Here is a 21,131-nt window from a genome sequence, read left to right as displayed (position 1 = left end):
ACAGAAAGAATCAGACCTGGCCCATACCCACTCCAGTCCTCATGGGATCTTAACTCCCTGTCACTAGGCCAGAAGTTTAAAGTCGGGATGGCCCACTCCTCCTCCATACCTGTAGCCCCAGCTCCAAGGCCACGTTGAGCAGGGTGCCATCTGTACTACTGTCCGTGGGAGTAGCAATCTTGAATGCATCTTGGGCCAGTTTGAAGATGAGGGAAGAAGAATGGATGTGCTTCTGTATTGCTTCCAGGATTGTTCGGAGCCTCAGAGTGTCCCCTACAGGCACCAAGAGAAGGGGCAGGGACAAGGTCTTCCTTAAAGCTTCCCTGAACAGTCAGCTGATCACAATAGGTGCTGGCTGAACTGGCTGGTATCAATGCACTGAATGCTTCCGAATGGTTGGGGTGGTCAAGCTTTATCTCCACTGAACCCACTGGAGGCTCCTTCCTTCCCCAGGCACCCATGCAAATTCACTTCTCTCCACCTTTTCATCGGCCTTGACCCCTTACCCTTTTTTCCCCTCAGGATCTTTAGGTCCCAGAAATAACTTTTTCTAACACCTGAATTTTGAGAGCTACTTATACAGGAGAAGGAAGCCACAGTACTGCCAAGAAAGTATGCCAGTCCCATGGTCTGCTTCTCAGTACAGTTCCCTGGAGCTGGGCTACCACTTCTTATCCAGTAGGCAAGTATGAGTGCACAGAGTTATGGAATACATTGTAGGAATGCCATGGGTACCATATGACGTAAAGGCAGTAGGGTATATGAAAGACTGGTGTTATCTTCTGAAGGGGTAAAATGTGAAATAAAGATAGAAGAAAAAGTAGGTCTTATGTCTTACAAAGAGGTGCAGTGCTAAGAGTGTACAGGCTTTGGAGTAAAATACATTGGGAAATGAACCTAGTTCAGCCACGTACCAGACCAGTTACTTCATCTATAAAATAGAAACAATAACCTTTTAAGGTTGTGGAGGGAATTATAAACAATTTGTGTACAGGTAATATGTGTGTGCATGCACATAAATGAACAGAAAATATGCAGGGATATTTTCAACACTGTCTTAGCAGTAGTAGTTATCTTTGGGTGTCAGGATTGAGAGATCACCTTTTTTCCTTCTATCCTCTTTAAAAACAAATAAGACATTTAATAGACTTCTTTTTTTTGTTTTTGGTGGGACCTTAGTTCCTAAACCAGGGATCAAACCCAGGCCCTCAGTAGCGAGAGCAGAGTCCTAACCATTGGACAGCCAAGGAAACCCTGACTTTATGTTTTTAAAGTGGTTTTAGGTATACAGAAAATTGAGAAGATAAGACAGAGAGTTCTCACATATCCCCCTCTCTCCCCTTTCAGTTTCCCTTATTACTAACATCTTACATTGAATGAACACTGATACATTATTATTAACTGAAGTCCACAGTTAACATTAGGGTCCACTGTGTTATACAATCCTATGGGTTTTAACAAATGCATAGTATCATGGATCTGCCGTTACTATGTCATAGAGAATAGACTCATTGCTGTAAAAATCTCCTGTGCTCCACCTGTTCATCCCTCTTCTCTTAGCTTCTGAAACTACTGATCTTTTTACTGCCTCTATAATGTTAACTTTTCCACAATGTCGCAGATTTGGAATAGTATGTAACCTTTACAAACTGGCTTCCTTCAGGAAGCAAAATACATTTGTTTCCTTAAATGTCTATTTATGGCTTGGTAGCTTTTTTTTTTTGAATTTAGTTTTAGTTGATGTACAATGTTATATACATTTCAGGTATACAACATAGTGATTCACAATTTTTAAAGGTTATATTCCATTTATAGTTATAAAATACTAGCTATATTCCTATAATATATCCTTGTAGCTTACTTATTTTATACATAGTAGTTTGTACCTCTTAAACTCCTTACCCCATCTTGACCCTCCTCCCCACCTTACCTCCCCGCACTGTTAACAAGTTTGCTCTCATACTCTGTGAGTCTGTTTCTTTTTTGTTATATTCAATAGTTTGTTGTATTTTTTATATTCCACATATAAGTGATATCATGTAATATTTGTCTTTCTCTGACTTAATTTACTTAGCAGAACACCCTTCGATTCCATCTATGTTGCTGTGAATGGCAAAATTTTCCTCTTTTTATGACTGAGCAGTATTTGATTATATATTTATACCATCTCTTCTTTACCCATTCATCTTTTGATGGGACACTTAGGTTGGTTCTATTTATTATCTACTGTAAATAATGCTGTCATGAACATTGGTATACATGTATCTTTTTCAATTTGTGTTTTACATTTTTTGGCTATATACCAAGGAGTGGAACTGCTGGGTCATATTGTAGTTCTAATTTTCTGAGAAACCTTCATATCATTTTTCATACTGGCTGCATCAATTTACATTCCCACGAATGGTGTACAAAGGTTCCCTTTTCTCCACGTCCACACCAACAGTTGTTATTTGTGTTCTTTTTGATGATAATCATTCTGACAGGTGTAAGGTGATATCTCATAGTGGTTTTTAATTTACATTTCTCTAATAATTAATGATATTGAGCATCTTTTTATGTGCCTGTTGACCATCTGTACTTCTTTGGAAAAATTTCTAGCCACGTTTTCTGCCTATTTTTAAAATCAAGTTGTTGTTTTTTTTATGTTAGTTCATATGAAATGTATATTTTGGATTTAATTCCCTATTGGTCACTCTATTTGTTAGTATTTCTTCCCATTCAGTAGGTTGTCTTTTCATTTTGCTGATGATTTTCTTTGCTGTGCAAAAGCTTTTAACTAGGTCCCACTTGTTTATTTTTTATTTTCCTTTGATTTAGGATGCAGTTAAAAAAAAAAAGACACTGCTATGATTTGTGTTAAAGTGTTCTGCCTATGTTTTGAATTTTATGGTCTCCGGTCTTATATTTAGGTCTTTAATTCATTTGGAGTTTATTTTTGTGTACAGTTAATGTTCTAATTTCGTTCTTTCATATGTAGCTGTCCAGTTTCGCAGCACCACTTATTGAAGGGCACTTCATTTCTTTATGTTGGTAAATAATATCCCGCTGTGTGGATCTACCTCAGCTTGTATATCCATTCACCAGCTGCAGGATATCTTGTTTGCTTCCATTTTTAGGCAATTACAAATAAAGGTGCTATAAACATTTGCGTGCTGGTTTCTGTGTGGACAGTTGTGTAAGTTTTCAACTTATTTGGGCAAATAACTAGGAACATGATTACTGGATCATATAGTTAGACCATGTGTAGCTTTGTAAAAAACTGACAAACTCTCTTCCAAAGTGGCTGAACCTTTGGCATTCCCACCAGGAATGAGTCTCTGCTGCTCCACATCCGCACTAGTGTTTGGTGGTGTGTTTTGGATTTTAGCCATTCTAACAGGTATATAGTGGTATATAATTTTTGCTTTAATTTGTATTTCCAGTCCATCCTAAAGGAGATCAGTCCTGGGTGTTCATTGGAAGGACTGTTGTTGAAGCTGAAACTCCAATGCTTTGGCCTCCTGATACGAGGAAGACCTGACTCATTGGAAAAGACCCTGATGCTGGGAAAGATTTGAGGGCACGAGGAGAAGGGGATGACAGAGGATGAGATGGCTGGATGGAATCACTGACTCAATGGACATGGGTTTGGGTGGACTCTGGGAGTTGGTGATGGACAGGGAGGCCTGGCATGCTATGGTTCATGGGGTCTCAAAGAGTCTGACACGACTGAGTGACCGAACTCAACTGAACTGAACATGACATGTCCTGGTGAGTATCTTTTTACATGCTTGTTTGACATCTATATATCTTATCTGGTAAGGCATCAGTTCAGGTCTTTAGTGCTTTTTAAGATTCAGTTGTTTTCTTTATTCTTGAGTTTTAAGAGTTATTTGTGTATTCGGAATACAAGTTTTTTATTAGATACTGTTTTGCAAATATTTTCTCCCAGGCTGTGGCTTTTCAATGTTTTTCATATAAGTTTTAAATTTTAATGAAGTCCTACTTACCAATGTTTTTTTCATCGGCTATATCTAATTTTGGTGTTGTATCTAAAAAGCTATTTCTGGGAATTCTCTGGAGGTCCAGTGGTTAGGACTCTGCGTTTCTACCGCAGGCAGCCCAGGTTTGATCCCTGATCAGGGAACTAAGATTCCGCAGGTCACACAGTGTGGTCAAAAAAAGTTACTGTCAAACACAAGGTCATCTAGTCTTTCTCCTGCGTTGTCTTCTAGAAGTTTTATAATTTTGTGTTTTACATTTATGTTTATGATACATTTTGAATTCATTTTCATGAAAGGTATAGGGTCAGTGTGTCTATATTCATTTTTTAAAATGTGGATGTACAGTTCTTCTAGTACCATTTGCTGAAAATACTATCCTTTGCTCCTTTGTCAAAGGCCAGTTGACTGTATTTGTGTGAGACTATTTCTGAGCTATCTATTTTGTTCCATGGACCTATTTGCTTGTTCTTTTGCAAATACCACACTATTTGATTACTGTACCATATACCATACATGGTACATACTGTACAAGGTAGTTCTATTTTTAAAATTTTTTGAGAAACATCCATCCTGTTTTCCATAGTTGTTGTACCAATTTACATCCTCACCAACAGTGTACTCCACATCTTTTGTCTTTTTGATAATAGCCATTCTAACGTGTGAGGGAATATTTGCAATATTACCTCTTTTCTAACATATGTATTTAATGCCATAAAATTTCCCTCCAAGCACTGCTTTCATTGCATCCTACATTTCTGATTAGTTGCATTTTTTTTTTTAGTTTTAAACTTCCATTTAGTTTCAAAATATTAAAATTCCTGAGAGTTCACCTTTGATCCATGTGTTACTTAGAAGTGTGTTTAAACTCCATAGTTTTGGGAATGTTCCAGTTATCCTTCTGTTAATAATTTCTAGCTTAATTCCACTGTGATCTGAAAGCACACTTTGTATGATTTCTATTCTTCTAAATTTACTGAGATGTGTTTTATGGTTCAGAATGTGGTCTATCTTGGTGAACATTCCAGCATGTGAGCTTGAAAAGAATGTGTATTCTATTGTAGTTTGATAAAAGTATTTTATAAATATTAATTAGATTCAGTTAATTAATGGTGGTGTTCAAGTATAACTTATTGATTTTTTTGCCTGCTGGATGTATCACTTATTGATAAGAGGTACTGTGAATTCTCTGAATGTAAAGGTGGATTTCTCCATTTCTCTTTGCAGTTCTATTGGTTTTCCCCTCACATATTTTGATGCTTTGCTGTTAGATGCATATACAGTAAAGATTATGATGACTTTTTGGACAACTGACTCCTTTATCACTGTGTAATGCCCCCTTTCATTCCTGATAATTTTCCATTTATTGAAGTCTTTGTTTAATACAGGGATTCCAGGTTTTTCTTGATATGTGTTAACATGGTATAACTTTCTCTATCCTTTACTATGTTGTTGGTGAAGGAATCAGACTGTGGTTAAGAAACAGTTTTAGAGATGAAAATAACAAATTAGCTCAGCTGGTACACATGCTTTCCTGGGAGAATATCTTTTCCAGACTCTTCTTGCTTTTAGTGCAGCTACTTTGGTAGTCTACAGGGTATGGAAAGTAGGGGTGAGAGTGTTGACAATACCTCATATGTGTGGTTTGTTTAAGCCCTGGCTTCTGTTTTTAGTGCAAAATATGACATGACTGAGTGACTTTCATTTCATTTTCATATGGAAAGGTAAAGTGTAGAAGTTCAAGTCACAGAAGAATTAAATATGTACCTAAAGGTACTAGGATTAAAATGAAACCCAGTACTGTTTAATGTTTGTACTTAGGGTCATTTGCTTGCTTTAACACTGCCTCTTTATTAATCCCTTTACCTATTAATTGTGGTAAAAATATATATGCTAAAACTTTCTATCTTAATCATTTTAAGTATACAATTGAGTACTGTTAATCACATTCAACATTGTGGAATATCATTCATTGTGTAAATAGCAGCACCATATATTTCCAAAAGTTTTTTAATCATCCTAAACAGAAACTCTGTACCTATTAAGCAGCAATTCACCATCATCTCTCTCTTTAGCCCAGGAAATTTCTATTTTCTGTCTTTATTAAGTTGCCTATTCTAGACATGTATATTCAGTTCAGTTCAGTCGCTCAGTCATGTCCGACTCTTCGCGACCCCATGAATCACAGCACGCCAGGCCTCCCTGTCCATCACCATCTCCCGGAGTTCACTCAAACTCACGTCCATCAAGTCGGTGATGCCATCCAGCCATCTCATCCTCTGTCATCCCCTTCTCCTCCTGCCCCCGATCCCTCCCAGCATCAGAGTCTTTTCCAATGAGTCAACTCTTCACATGAGGTGGCCAAAGTACTGAAGTTTCAGCTTTAGCATCATTCCTTCCAAAGAACACCTAGGACTGATCTCCTTTAGGATGGACTGGTTAGATCTCCTTGCAGTCCAAGGGACTCTCAAGAGTCTTCAACACCACAGTTCAAAAGCATCAATTCTTCGGCGCTCAAACTTCTTCACAGTCCAACTCTCACATCCATACATGACCACTGGAAAAACCATAGCCTTGACTAGATGGACCTTTGTTGGCAAAGTAATGTCTCTGCTTTTGAAAATGCTGTCTAGATTGGTCATAACTTTCCTTTCAAGGAGTAAGCGTCTTTTAATTTCATGGCTGCAATCACCATCTGCAGTGATTTTGGAGCCCCCCAAAATTAAATCTGACACTGTTTACACTGTTTCCCCATCTATTTCCCATGAAGTGATGTGTATGTGGAATCATACAAAAATTACTTTTGGTGTGTCTGAATTATTTCTCTTAGCATAATGTCTTCAAGTTTCCCCCATGTTGTAACATGTTATCAGAACATAGTTTCTTTTTTAATGACTTAATGTTAATAATCCACTGTATATATATACACCATATTTTGTTTACCCATTCATTTGCTGATGGACACTTGGGTTGTTTCCAATTTTTGGCTGTTGCAAATGATGCTGCAGTGAACACTGGTATATAAAGTACCTGTTTGAATCTGTTTTCAATTCTTTGGGGTATATACATAGGAGTGGAACTGCTAGATGATACGTTAATTTTATTTAAAAATTTCAGGCACCATCACACTATTTTCCACAGCAGCTATTAATCACTTTACATGTGCAATGTAAAAGAAAAGCTATTAATCACTTTACACCAGCAATGTAAAAGAATTTCTCCATATCCTTACCATAGGACTCCATGCTTCCACTGAAGGGTGCCCAGATTCAATCCCTGGTTGGGGAACTAACATACCACAAGCTGTGCAATAGAGCAGCCAAGCCATCCTAGTGGGTGTCTTCCCTAATGACTAATGATGTTTTTCCTTCATGTCCTTATAAGCCATTATATATCTTCTTTGAAGAACAGTCTCTTCAAATCTGTTGCCCATTTTAAAATCCAGTTGTTTGTCTTTTTTATTGTTGAATTGTAGTTCTTTATATGTTTTGTATATTAAGCCCTTATCAGATATAAAACTTATAAATTTTTTTCCATCCTTTTTAAGTTGTCTTTTCACTTTCTTGGTAATGTCCTTTGATGAATAAAAGTTTTTAATTCTGATGAGGTCCAAATTTATTATTTTCTTTTGCTGCTCATGCTTTTGGTGTCATAACCTAAGAATTGCCAAATTCAAGGTCCTATGTTTTCTCTTATGAAATTTATGGCTTTAGCTCTTATATATAAGTAATTGATCCCTTCCTTTTACTTTCACTCTATATCTTTAAACTGAGTTTCTTATAGACAACATATAATTGTTTTTTTTTTTTTTAATCCACTGTCAGTCTGTCCTTTTTTTTTTTTTTAGCCAAGCCATGCAGCTTGTGGGATCTTAGTTCCCCAATCAGAGATTGAACTGGGGCTTCCTGCAGTGGATGCAGGAAGTCACCTCTGGACTGCCAGGGAATTTCTCCTTTCTTTTTTTCCCCCAGTCTGTCTTTTAATTGGCTTATTTAGACCATTCACATTTAAAGTGATTATTGATATACTTGGATTAATATCTACATTTATAACTTTTTTATTCATTGAATTTGTTCTTTTTAAAAAACCTTTCCTCTTTTCTGCCTTCTCTGGTTTAAACTGAGCATGTTACATGATTCAATTTTCTCTTCTCACAATTCTTTTCAAATTTCACAGTTCTTTTCAAATTTCACAATTTCTTTTCAAAGTTACTTTAGTGTTTGCCCAAGAGTTGCAGAATACATTTACAACTAATCTAAGTCCATTTTCAAATAACTATATCACTTCATAAGATACCTCAGTATTCTCAATTCTTCCTTCTATCTGTAACATCACTGCTTCATTGATTTATCTTTAAGCTATAGTAACCCAATACATTTCTGTTATTATTTTGAACAGTTATTAGTTCAATTAAGAATTTTCTAAAAACCAAAGGATTTATTTTACCTTTCTGTGGTTCAGTTCAGTTCAGTGGCTCAGTCGTGTCCACCTCTTTGTGACCCATGGGCTGCAGCACGCCAGGCTTCCCTGTCCATCACCAGCTCCTGGAGCTTACTCAAACTCATGTCCATTGAGTTGGTGATGCCATCCAACCAGCTCATCCTCTGTCATCCCCTTTTACTCCCGCCTTTAACCTTCCCAGCATCAGGGTCTTCTCAGTGAGTGAGTTTTTCGCATGAGGTGGCCAAAGTATTGGAGTTTTCAGCTTCGGAATCAGTCCTTCCAATGAATATTCAGGATTGATTTCCTTTAGGATGGACTGGTTGGATCGCCTTGCTGTCCAAGGGACTCTCAAGAGTCTTCTCCAACACCACACTTCAAAAGCATCAATACTTCAGCGCTCAACTTTCCTTATAGTCCAACTCTCACATCCATACATGACTACTGGAAAAACCATAGCTTTGACTAGATGGACCTTTGTTGGCAAAGCAATGTCTCTACATTTTAAAATGCTGTCTATGTTGGTCATAACTTTTCTTCCAAGGAGCAAGCTACTTTTAATTTCATGGCTGCAGTCACCATCTACAGTGATTTTGGAGCCCAAGAAAATAAAGTCTTCACTGTTTCCATTGTTTCCCATCTATTTCCCATGAAGTGATGGGACCAGATGCCATGATCTTAGTTTTCTGAATGTTGAGTTTTAAGCCAACTTTTTCACTTTCACTTTCATCAAGAGGCTCTTTAGTTTCTCTTTGCTTTCTGTCATAAGTATGGTGTCATCTGCATATATGAGGTTATTGATATTTTTCCCGGCAATCTTGATTTCAGCTTGCGCTTCATCCAGTCCAGCACTTCTCATGATGTACTCTGCATAGAAGTTAGATAAGCAAGGTGACAATATACAGCCTTGATGTACTCCTTTTCCGATTTGGAACCAGTTCCATGACCAGTTCTAACTGTTGCTTCTTGACCTGCATACAGATTTCTCAGGAGCCAGGTGAGGTGGTCTGGTATTCCCATCTTTTTAAGAATTTTCCACAGTTTGTTGTGATCCACACAGTCAAAGGCTTTGGCATAGTCAATAAAGCAGAAGCAGATTTTTTCTGGAACTCTCTTGCTTTTTCAATGATTCAATGGATGTTGGCAACTTGATTTTTGGTTCCTCTGCCTTTTCTAAATCCAATTTGAACATCTGGAAGTTCACAGTTCACGTACTGTTGAAGCCTTGCTTGGAAAGCATTACTTTGTTAGTGTGTTAGATGAGTGCAACTGTGTGGTAGTTTGAGCATTCTTTGGCATTGCCTTTCTTTGGAATTGGAATAAAAACTGAACTTTTCCAGTCTTGTGGCCACTGCTGAGTTCTCCATATTTACTGGCATATTGAGTACAGCACTTTCACAGTATCATTTTTTAGGATTTGAAATAGCTCAACTGGAATTCCATCATCTCCACTGGCTTTGTTCGTAGTGATGCTTCCTAAGGCCCACTTGACTCACATTCCAGGATGTCTGGCTCTAGGTGAGTGATCACACCATCGTGATTATCTGGGTCATGAAGATCTTTTTTGTATAGTTCTTCTGTGTATTTTTGCCACCTCTTCTTAATCTCTTCTGCTTCTGTTAGGTCCATACCATTTCTGTCCTTTATCATGCCCATCTTTGCATGAAATATTCCCTTGGTATCTCTAATTTTCTTGACGAGATCTCTAGTCTTTCCCATTCTGTTGTTTTCCTCTATTTCTTTGCACTGATCACTGAGGAAGGCTTTCTTATCTCTCCTTGCAGTTCTTTAAAACTCTGCATTCCACTGGGCATATCTTTCCTTTTCTTTGCGTCTTTTCTTTTCACAGCTATTTGTAAGGCCTCCTCAGACAACCATTTTGCCTTTTTGCATTTCTTTTTCTTGGGGATGGTCTTGATCACTGCCTCCTGTACAATGTCATGAAGCTCCATCCATAGTTCGTCAGGGATTCTTGCCCACAATAGTAGATATAATGGTCATCTGAGTTAAATTCAGCCATTCCAGTCCATTTTCGTTCTCTGATTCCTAAAATGTTGATATTCACTCTTGCCATCTCCTGTTTGACCACTTCCAATTTGCCTTGATTCATGGTCCTAACATTCCAGGTTTCTATGCAATATTGCTCTTTACAGCATTGGGTCTTCTTCCATCAGCAGTCACATCCACAACTGGGTGTTGTTTTTGCTTTGGCTCCATCTCTTCATTCTTTCTGGAGTTATTTCTCCATTGATCTCCAGTAGCATATTGGGCACCTACCGACCTGGGGAGTTCATCTTTCAGTGTCCTATCTTTTTGCCTTTTCATATTGTTCATGGGGTTCTCAAGGCAAGAATACTGAAGTAGTTGCTGTACCCTTCTCCAGCGGACCATGTTTTGTCAAACTCTCCACCATGACCCATCCATCATGGGTGGCCCTACATGGCATGGCTTATGGTTTCATTGAGTTAGATAAAACTGTGATTCATGTGATCAGATTGGTTAGTTTACTGTGATTGTGGTTTTCATTCTGTCTGCCCTCTTATGGAGAAGGATAAGAGGCTTATCCTCCTGATGGGAGAGACTGACTGAGGGGGAAACTGGGTCTTGTTCTAATGGGCGGGGCATGCTCAGTAAAACTTTAATCCAATTTTCTGTTGATGAGAGGGGCTGTGTTTCCTCCCTGTTATTTGACCTGAAGCCAAACTATGGTGGAGGTAATGAAGATAATGGCAACCTCCTTCAAAAGGTCCCATGCCCACACTGCTTCACTCCATGCCCCCAACCCTGCAGCAGGCCACCACTGGCCCATGCCTCCGCAAGAGACTCCTGGACACTCACAGGCAAGTCTGGGTCAGTCTCTTGTAGGGTCACTGCTCCTTTCTCCTGGGTCCTGGTGCACACAAGGTTTTGTTTGTGCCCTCCAAGAATCTGTTTCCCCAGTCCTGTGTAAGTTCTGGCGGCTCTATGGTGGGGTTAATGGCAACCTCCTCCAAAAGGGTTTATGCCGTACCCAGATCTGCTGCACCCAGAGCCCCTGTCCCTGCAGCAGTCCACTGCTGACCCATACCTCCGCAGGAGATGCTCAAACACAATTCTGTCTCAGTCTCTGTGAAGTCTCTGGGTCCTGGTGAGCACAAGGTTTATTTGAGCCCTCTGAGCAAAACGAAGATCATGGCATCTGGTCCCATCACTTCATGGGAAATAGATGGGGAAACAGTGGAAACAGTGTCAGACTTTATTTTTTTGGGCTCCAAAATCACTGCAGATGATGACTGCAGCAGCCATGAAATTAAAAGACGCTTACTCCTTGGAAGAAAAGTTATGACCAACCTAGATAGTATATTCAAAAGCAGAGACATTACTTTGCCGACTAAGGTCCATCTAGTCAAGGCTATGGTTTTTCCAGTAGTCATGTATGGATGTGAGAGTTGGACTGGGAAGAAGGCTGAGCACTGAAGAATTGATGCTTTTGAAGTGTGTTGTTGGAGAAGACTCTTGAGAGTCCCTTGGACTGTAAGGAGATCCAACCAGACCATCCTAAAGGAGATCAACCCTGGGATTTCTTTGGAAGGAATGATGCTAAAGCTGAAACTCCAGTACTTTGGCCACCTCATGCGAAGAGTTGACTCATTGGAAAAGACTCTGATGCTGGGAGGGATTAGGGGCAGGAGGAGAAGGGGACGACAGAGGATGAGATGGCTGGATGGCATCACTGACTCGATGGACATGAATCTGACTGAACTCCAGGAGTTGGTGATGGACAGGGAGGCCTGGCGTGCTGTGATTCATGGGGTTGCAAAGAGTCGGACACGACTGAGTGACTGAACTGAACTGAGCATCTCTGGCGGATATGGGGTTTGATTCTAAATGTGATTTCACCCCTCCTACTGTCTTGCTGGGGCTTGTCCTCTGCCTTTGGAGGTGGGGTATCTCCTCAAAGTTGCTCCAGCGCTGCGCAGCTGCCGCTTCAGCACCACCTTTTTTATGCCTTCTCTAACACTATTCCTTTCTTCACATGGATCTAAGTTTCAGATCTATATAATTTTCCTTCCCTGTGAAAGATTTCTTGCATTTTGTTGGCAATAACTTCCCTGAGTCTTTGTCTGAGATAGTCTTTATTTCTTTTTTCAAAGGATAATTTATTTGGATACCTAATTCTAGGTTGGTGGTTTTTTCTTGCAACATTTAAAATATTTCACTTCACTCCCTCTTGCTTGCATGGTTTGTGAAGTGAATTCTTATCTTTGTTTCTCCATAGGTAAGGTTGTCTTGTTCTCTTGCTTCTTTCAAGAAAGAAAGAATTCATGGTATTCATCCTGCTCAGTGTTCTCTGAGCTTCCGGGATCTATGTTCTGGTGTCTGTCACAAGTTTTGGTAAATTTTCAATCATTATTACTTCAAATATTTCTTCTACTGTTTTCTTTCTTCTCCTTCTGGTATTACAGAATATACTGCATATGTTATATATCTTTTGTAATTGTCTCATGGTTCTCAGATATCCTGTTCTGGGTTCCCCCACCACCATTCTTTTTTAACTTTTGCATTGCAATTTGACATGTTTCTTTTGACATTCATAATTTAAAATTTTGGAAATATTCACATAATTCAATGTTGGAAAGATACAAAAGATAAATAATGAAGCATTTTCTCCCTCTTACCTCTGACCCATAGTCACCCAACTCTAACCCTATACACAACTGATAGTGTTTTACCTTCCAGGACATTTTATGCATAGTAAAGAAACACTGTATTTCCTCTCCTTTAGCATAGTATATACAAATTTGCATATCATTTCCCCCTCACATATTAGTGTATCTTGGAAATTATTCTACATCAGTACATAAAGAAATTTTTGTTCTTTTACATGACTGCATAATATCCCATTTATGGATGTACAGGTCCATAACTGCTTCTTTAAAACTCTTAGGTTATGAATGCATTTGGAGCCTATTATATAAAGATAGTTTGTGCATATATTATATATAATACTCACACTGGGTCTGGGGCAGCATCCTATAATTAAACACATTATTATTTGTTCAGCAAAAGTATGAATATTCATGCTAGGTAGGATAAATAGCAAAGTTAGTATTGTATTTTTTGATACAGTAATAAACTGATGGATGAAACAGTGTGATATAGACTAAATACTTGGGACTCTTTAATTCTAAGGAAAATACTCAATAAAACCTCAAACCAAGATACACTTCTAAACATATGCATAAGTAAATACTTCTTCTATCTGGTTTCTTGAGGATTTTGGACAAAAGGCTTCATCTGCATTGCTATTACTGTCACCAAAGAACAGAGTTGGGAATTTAATGATGGGCCTGGAAAGAGATTCTTTAATGATGAAATAACTACAATAGATGACCTTAAAAAAGGAGTACTTCTAGGATAATGTGTCTGATTAATACAGATTTCTACATAAGCAGTCTTTTTCAATTAACTAAGCAGCTATAATCCTTTTTCACTGAAAAATGCATGTTATTCAAGGCCAATTAACTGCTCATACATTTCCCCCATACTGTCTCTGGATATTTTTTTTCATCTGTTACATTTCATAATTGTCATTATTCCTAGCCTCATGCTTACTTGGGATAACACTATTTTAACAATTCTTCTATCTTGCAAGGAATGTACAATAGGGATATAACTTAAAATAGTGTATATATTTTATGATGTCAGCTTGCTCTAACTGAACACTTCTACAATCTTCAGTTCAGTTCAGTTCAGTCACTCAGTCATGTCCGACTCTTTGCGACCCCATGAATCACAGCACACCAGGCCTCCCTGTCCATCACCAACTCCCAGAGTTCAGTCAGATTCATGTCCATCGAGTCAGTGATGCCATCCAGCCATCTCACCCTCTGTCGTCCCCTTCTCCTCCTGCCCCTAATCCCTCCCAGCATCAGAGTCTTTTCCAATGAGTCAACTCTTCGCATGAGGTGGCCAAAGTAGTGGAGTTTCAGCTTTAGCATCATTCCTTCCAAAGAAATCCCAGGGCTGATCTCCTTCAGAATGGACTGGTTGGATCTCCTTGCAGTCCAAGGGACTCTCAAGAGTCTTCTCCAACACCACACTTCAAAAGCATCAATTCTTCGGCGCTCAAACTTCTTCACAGTCCAACTCTCACATCCATACATGACCACAGGAAAAACCATAGCCTTGACTAGACAGACCTTAGTTGGCAAAGTAATGTGTCTGCTTTTGAATATACTATCTGCTGCTGCTAAGTCACTTCAGTCATGTCCGACTCTGTGCGACCCCATAGACGGCAGCCCACCAGGCTCCCCCGTCCCTGGGATTCTCCAGGCAAGAACACTGGAGTGGGTTGCCATTTCCTTCTCCAATGCATGAAAGTGAAAAGTCAAAGTGAAGTCGCTCAGTTGTGTCCGACCCTCAGCGACCCCATGGACTGCAGCCTACCAGGCTTCTCCATCCATGGGATTTTCCAGGCAAGAGTACTGGAGTGGGTTGCCATTTCCTTCTCTGGAATATGCTATCTAGGTTGGTCATAACTTTTCTTCCAAGGAGTAAGCGTCTTTTAATTTCATGGCTGCAATCACCATCTGCAGTGATTTTGGAGCCCAGAAAAATAAAATCTGACACTGTTTCCATTGTTTCCCCATCTATTTCCCATGAAGTGATGGGACCGGATGCCATGATCTTCGTTTTCTGAATGTTGAGCTTAGGCCAACTTTTTCACTCTCCACTTTCACTTTCATCAAGAGGCTTTTTAGTTCCTTTTCACTTTCTGCCATAATGGTGGTGTCATCTGCATATCTGAGGTTATTGATATTTCTCCTGGCAGTCTTGATTCCAGCTTGTGTTTCTTCCAGCCCAGCATTTCTCATGATGTACTCTGCATAGAAGTTAAATAAACAAGATGACAATATTCAGCCTTGACGTAGTCCTTTTCCTATTTGGAACCAGTCTGTTGTTTCATGTCCAGTTCTAACTGCTGCTTCCTGACCTGCATACAGATTTCTCAAGAGGCAGGTCAGGTGGTCTGGTATTCCCATCTCTCTCAGAATTTTCCACAGTTTATTGTGATCCACACAGTCAAAGGCTTTGGCATAGTCAATAAAGCAGAAATAGATGTTTTTCTGAAACTCTCTTGCTTCTTCTATGATCCAGAGGATGTTGGGAATTTGATCTCTGGTTCCTCTGCCTTTTCTAAAACCAGCTTGAACATCAGGAAGTTCATGGTTCACGTATTGCTGAAGAATTTGTTAAAGCATAAGATTCTTGGGCTATATTCACAGAGATTCAGATTCAGAATTTGCATTTCTAACAAGTTTCCAGGTCATGCTGATGCTGCTTATCTACTGATCATACATTGAGTAGCAAGGTTCTGACTTATTTAGACTTTTAGCCTATTAACTTTTAATGTAAGTAATGAGACTACATTAGTGACACAAAACCCTTCACTATCTTTATATACAAGTGCCCTTTCAAAGTGAAAGTCTCTGCAAAATATTTATCAATTGTTCCAAGTATCAGCAACTGTGTAAATAGCATAATTAAGGTATACTTGATCAAGCTTCTACAATAACTCTTTTAGGAAGACTTGGGAGTTACCTGTTTCAAGTATATAGTATGAAAATAAATAAATATTTACATTTATTCTTCATTGGGAGTAAAATTTCTTGGTTACAAGAAGTTCATGAGGCGTGTGTGTAGAATAGTGGTCTAGGAATGAGTATACAGTTTTCTTCCATTCCAGCTTCCTGTGCAATGAGTTCATGTCATTGGTACAGATTATTAAGCCTGACAGAAATGATCTCTTTGATTATTCATGTTTTTTTGTTTACATACTAACAAATAAATTGTGAACAACTCTTTTGTTTTTGGTTTTACTGCACAGCTTGCAGGATACTAGTTCCCTGACCAGAGATCGAACCCTGGTCCATGGTAGTGAAAGCAGAGTCCTAACCACTGGACTGCTAGGGAATTCTCTGAATAACTTCTGAAACATTATGGATGTTGACTTTTTCTAGCTTAATCTGGCACTTCCCAGAACTTTCACCCTGTGTTTAGAGTCCTACACGACTGAGCGACTGAACTGAACGGAACTGAACTTAGAGTCCTAAAAATCTCGTTTGCTCATCAATCACTGTTAAAGTTTTTTTTAAGAAAACAGAACAGAGCTATTTCATCAGCAGTGTATAGTTGTTCAAGACTAAGGTTTTCATTGTCAATATAATTTTCATCAAAAATTATACTGAAAAGAAGTTTTATCATCATAGTTGTACAGATATTTTATACTGCAATGCTTCTGAAATTTCTGCAGCCAATCTTCTGATCTCCTAAACTCACTGTAAAGCTTCAGTCCTTCGTGAAATAATCTAGCTTGTTTCATGAACAACAAACCAATCAGTGGCATATTCATACTGTTTCATTGTTGAATCCTTTCAATCATGCTAATGTCAATATCTTCATTTTTTGTCCTCAGAAAATTTTCTGTTCTTCTTTAGTTCTGGTCATTGTCCCTGTAAAACTTCAATACTTTGTCTTTCTATTACTTCAAGTCATGCTGCTGCTGTACTGAGCTCAGTTGTGTCCGACTCTTTGCGACCCCACGGACTGTAGCCCACCAGGCTCCTCTGTCCATGGGATTTCCCAGGCAAGAATACTAGAGTGGGTTGCCATTTCCTTCTTCAGGGATCTTCCCAACCCAGGGATTGAACCTGCGTCTCCTGCATTGGCAGTGGATTTTTTTTTCTTTTTCTTTTTTTTTTAAACCACTGAGCCACCTGGGAAGCCCAGTTCAAGTCATATGTGGTGTTAATTCCCACACTTTGCTCTTTAGTAAGTTGTCTTATAGAAACACCTGATCAAATTTTTCACTAACTCTTTTTTCTGTGCTATTGATGTCACATGGTTCCTTTTCTACTGATTTTTATCCACAGGAGTATCTTCAATTTTCTGGACATTTTTACAGAATAATTAAACTCAAACTGACAAAATAACAACCATCTTAAAAAAAAAAGGCAAACATTTTAGTAGTGAATAGCAGAGATGTCTGTGACTAGTAAGAGTGTTGAGAAACAACTAATGCCTCTTGTCAGCGGAGGCCAGGTTTTGCTTTCAACTTAGAAAAAAGTGTGGATTTTCAAAGCTTTTCAAATTTTGGAATTCCATATGAGATTTGGTGCTAAGGTAATAAATTTAATCGGTCTCCTATTGATGGCTATTTAGAATGTTTCAAATATTTTGCAACCGCAAACAAGGTTGTAGTGAATAACTTTGTACAAACATCATTTCACAAATATATTTGTAAAATAAAATCTTTGAAGTGAAACAGCTGGGTCAAAGGATATATGCATTGTAATTATGATAGACATTTGATAGATATCGTGTAGGGCCAAATTGCCCTACACAAAGGATTACCAATCTACACTCCCACTTTACACCTTTGCAAACACAATGTTTTATCAAATTTTTTCCTTTTATTTTGAAATAATTTCAAACTCAAAGAGAAGTTTCAATAGTACTTCAGGCATCATCTTTTCTCCATGCCCTCACCCCAAACCACTTGAAAGTAACTGATTTGATACCCTGAACTCATTCCTGAGCTCTGCAGTCTATTCCTGGCAAATAAAGACACTCTTCTACTTACCTGCAACATAACCATCAAGATCAGGAAATTTATATTGATATATTACCACCTAAGAAGACATGACAAACTAAATGCAGCACGTGATCTTGTATAAACATGTGTAAAGATTTTATACAAGATCATGTGTTACGTTTGTCATGTCTCTTCCGCCTTTGACAATTTGGAAAAATTCCTGAGTCTTCCCTTGACACTCATGGCCTTGACATTTTTGCAGATTAGACTAGTTATCTTACAGAATGACCTTCAGTTTGGATATGACTGATGTTTCCTCATGATTAGATGCAGGTTCGCATTTTCAGTGTAATGTAAGAGAAGTGATACTGAATTCTTATTGCCTCCTATCAAGTAATACATGATTTTGACTTAACCCATTACCCATGATATATCTATTGCCCCCAAACTTTCCTTGTGACCCTTGCTAATCCTTTCTTCCCTTCCATCCTAGCCTATACCAGATCCCACTCCCAGGAAACTGCTGATTTTTCTGTCACCATGGTGTGGCACTGCTAGAATTTTATTTAAATGGAATAATACATATGCACCGTTTTTTCCTTTAGTTTGGCTTCTTTCACTTAGCAAAATTATTTTGATTCTTCCATGGTGTAGTATGTATCAGTAGTTTGTTCCTTTTCATCACTGAGTAGTATTCCACTGTACGGTTGTTTCACAGTTTTTATCCATTCAATCTACTCATGGATATATGGATCATTTCCAGTTTGGGGTTAAAAAATAAAGCTGTTATGACACTCATGTTGAATTCTTTGTATGGATATATGCTTTCCTTTGGTTAATACCTATGAGTGGAATGGCAGGATCATGTGTGCAGGCGTCTATTTAACTTTCTAAGAAACTGACAAATGGTTTACCAAAGTGGTTTAACTTATGTTCCAACCTGCAATGTATGAGAGCTTCAGTTGCTCTACTTCCTTGCAGGTCTTATTACAATTGGTGTTTTTTTTTTTTAATTTTATCCTTTCTCTTATTGTCTTATTTTTTAATTTTTAAAAATTTATTTTTTTAATTGAAGGATAATTGCTTTACAGAATTTTGTTGGTTTCTGCCAAACGTCAACATGAAGCAGCCATAGGTATACATATATCCCCTCCCTTTTGAACTTCAAGATGTTGTTATAATGATAACTTAAAAAATTTCAACTTCTGACTGTTCATTGCTGGTATATTGAAATACTATTGATTTCTGTATATTAATCTTATATCCTGAAACATTATTAAACTTATTATTAGTTCTAAAAGTTTTTTGCAGGTTCCATAGGATTTTCTACATAGACAATTATGTCATCAGAGTTTTGCTTCTTCCTGTCTAATCTGAGTATCATTTGGTGCTGTTAAGTGTCTTATTGTACTGGCTAAAATCAACAGTTTGATACTGAAACAGGAAAGGTAAAAGTAAACAGCTTTGCCTTGTTCTTTTTTTTAAAAAATTTTAACATTTAATTTTCTTTGCCCCACCAGGTGGAATGTGGGATCTTAGTTCCCCAACCAGGGACTGAACCTTTTGCAGTAGAAGCTCAGATTCTTAAGCACTGTATAGTCAGGAAAGTCCCTGCCTTGTTCTTGATGTTAGGAAGAAAACATTCAATCTTTTACCATTAAGTATAAAGGCAGTTGTAAGAGAGATGCCCTTTGTCATGTGGGAAAGTTCCCTTCTTTTCTTAGTTTGTTGAGAATTTTAATGTTTTTAGTAGTAATAAATGTTGGATTTTATTAGGTGCTTTTCCCTATTACTGAGATGATCATTTGAGTATTCTTTTTTACTCTATTATTATGGTGAAATACAGTGATTGATTTTGAATGTTTTAAACCAACTTTGCATTCTTGGAGGTAAACCCTACTTATTATGATGTATTATCATTTAAAAAATATATTATTTGGATTCAACCTCTTACAATTTTTAATAAGAGTTTTTGCGCCTATGTGCTCATGAGAGTTTTATTCTGAGTTTTTGCTTTTGGCTGTGCAGTGTGGCATGTGGGATCTAGTTACCCGACCAGGGATTGAACCTATATCCCCTGCAGTGGAAGCACAACGTCCTAACCACTGGACTGCCAGGGAATTCCCTGAATTTTCTTTTTTATAGTTTTTGTCTGTGTTAGGGAAATTAAAACAGAGGAAGTCTTGATCAGGCTTCAGAAGCAGCAAAGCAGGCCCCTGACCTTTCTTCTGACCAATCTGGACACTGCCCAGATTCTGTGCCTGCCTGCCAGCACAGCAAGTCAGGCAGCACTTTAGGTAAGAAAGGCATTTGGTCCTGAAATTCTCGAGAGCCTGGAAGTCTGGCCAACTGTGCCCAAGTAAAAGTGAAAGTGTTAGTCGCTTAGTCATGTCCGGCTCTTTGCGACTCCATGGACTATAGCTCCCCAGGTTTCTGTCCATGGAATTCTTCAGGCAAGAATACTTGAGCGGGCTGCCATTTCCTTCCCCAGGGGATTTCCCAACCCAGAGATCAAACCCAGGTCTCCTGCATTACAGGCAGATGATTTATCGTTTGAGCCACCAGGGAAGCCCAAATCCCAAGACTCACAAGATAAAACAACAGCATTGTAAAAAGTTTAAAGTAAAACCAGAGTTGCATTTTTTTGCACACAAACTGATATCAGTTTGCAGCCTGTGATTGTAAGTAGGAACCCCCCAAACTGCAATTTGAAGTCTCACCTGTGGAGGGGACACACTGCCAGGAACCTTTTCCAAACTGGGACTCCAGACTACCGTTACTTGGGACTACCCAGCATGCTGTTCAGGTTTGGATTTTGGTCAGCCCAATTTGGTGATGTATGTGGTGTTACTCTTCTCTATTGTTTCTACTTCTCTTTTCTGTTAATGATTGTATATTGAAATTAAGTAATCCTCTGTTAAATACTGAAATTCTTTATTTGTGTGTAACGAGGGGTTTCTTTTGTTAATGAATTCTTTGAACCTGAAACAAAGCTAAAGCTTTTGGCAAAATAGCCTGGTATTGGTATCTGGATAATGATGATTTCACAGACTGAGTTGGGCAGTATTTCCTCCTCTTCAATTTTCTGCAAGAGTTTATATAGAATTGTTATGTTTTCCTTAAATGTTTGGTAG

The 21,131-nt window shown here is 38.4% G+C and overlaps 1 protein-coding gene across 1 annotated transcript in view; it reads right to left on the bottom strand.

Annotated features, from left to right (window-relative positions):
* The window catches only part of ZSWIM5 (zinc finger SWIM-type containing 5), a 169,261-nt gene that overhangs the window by 2,033 nt on the left and 146,097 nt on the right, over positions 1-21,131 (bottom strand). The window contains exon 12 of the mRNA XM_052636819.1: positions 110-273. Within this exon, the coding sequence (XP_052492779.1) occupies positions 110-273 (164 nt within the window). The remainder of the gene's footprint in view (positions 1-109; positions 274-21,131) is intronic.

Source organism: Budorcas taxicolor, chromosome 3 (assembly GCF_023091745.1).
Source record: "Budorcas taxicolor isolate Tak-1 chromosome 3, Takin1.1, whole genome shotgun sequence".
Classification (NCBI taxonomy): Eukaryota; Metazoa; Chordata; class Mammalia; order Artiodactyla; family Bovidae; genus Budorcas; species Budorcas taxicolor.
This window is presented reverse-complemented; position numbering and strand designations above follow the sequence as displayed.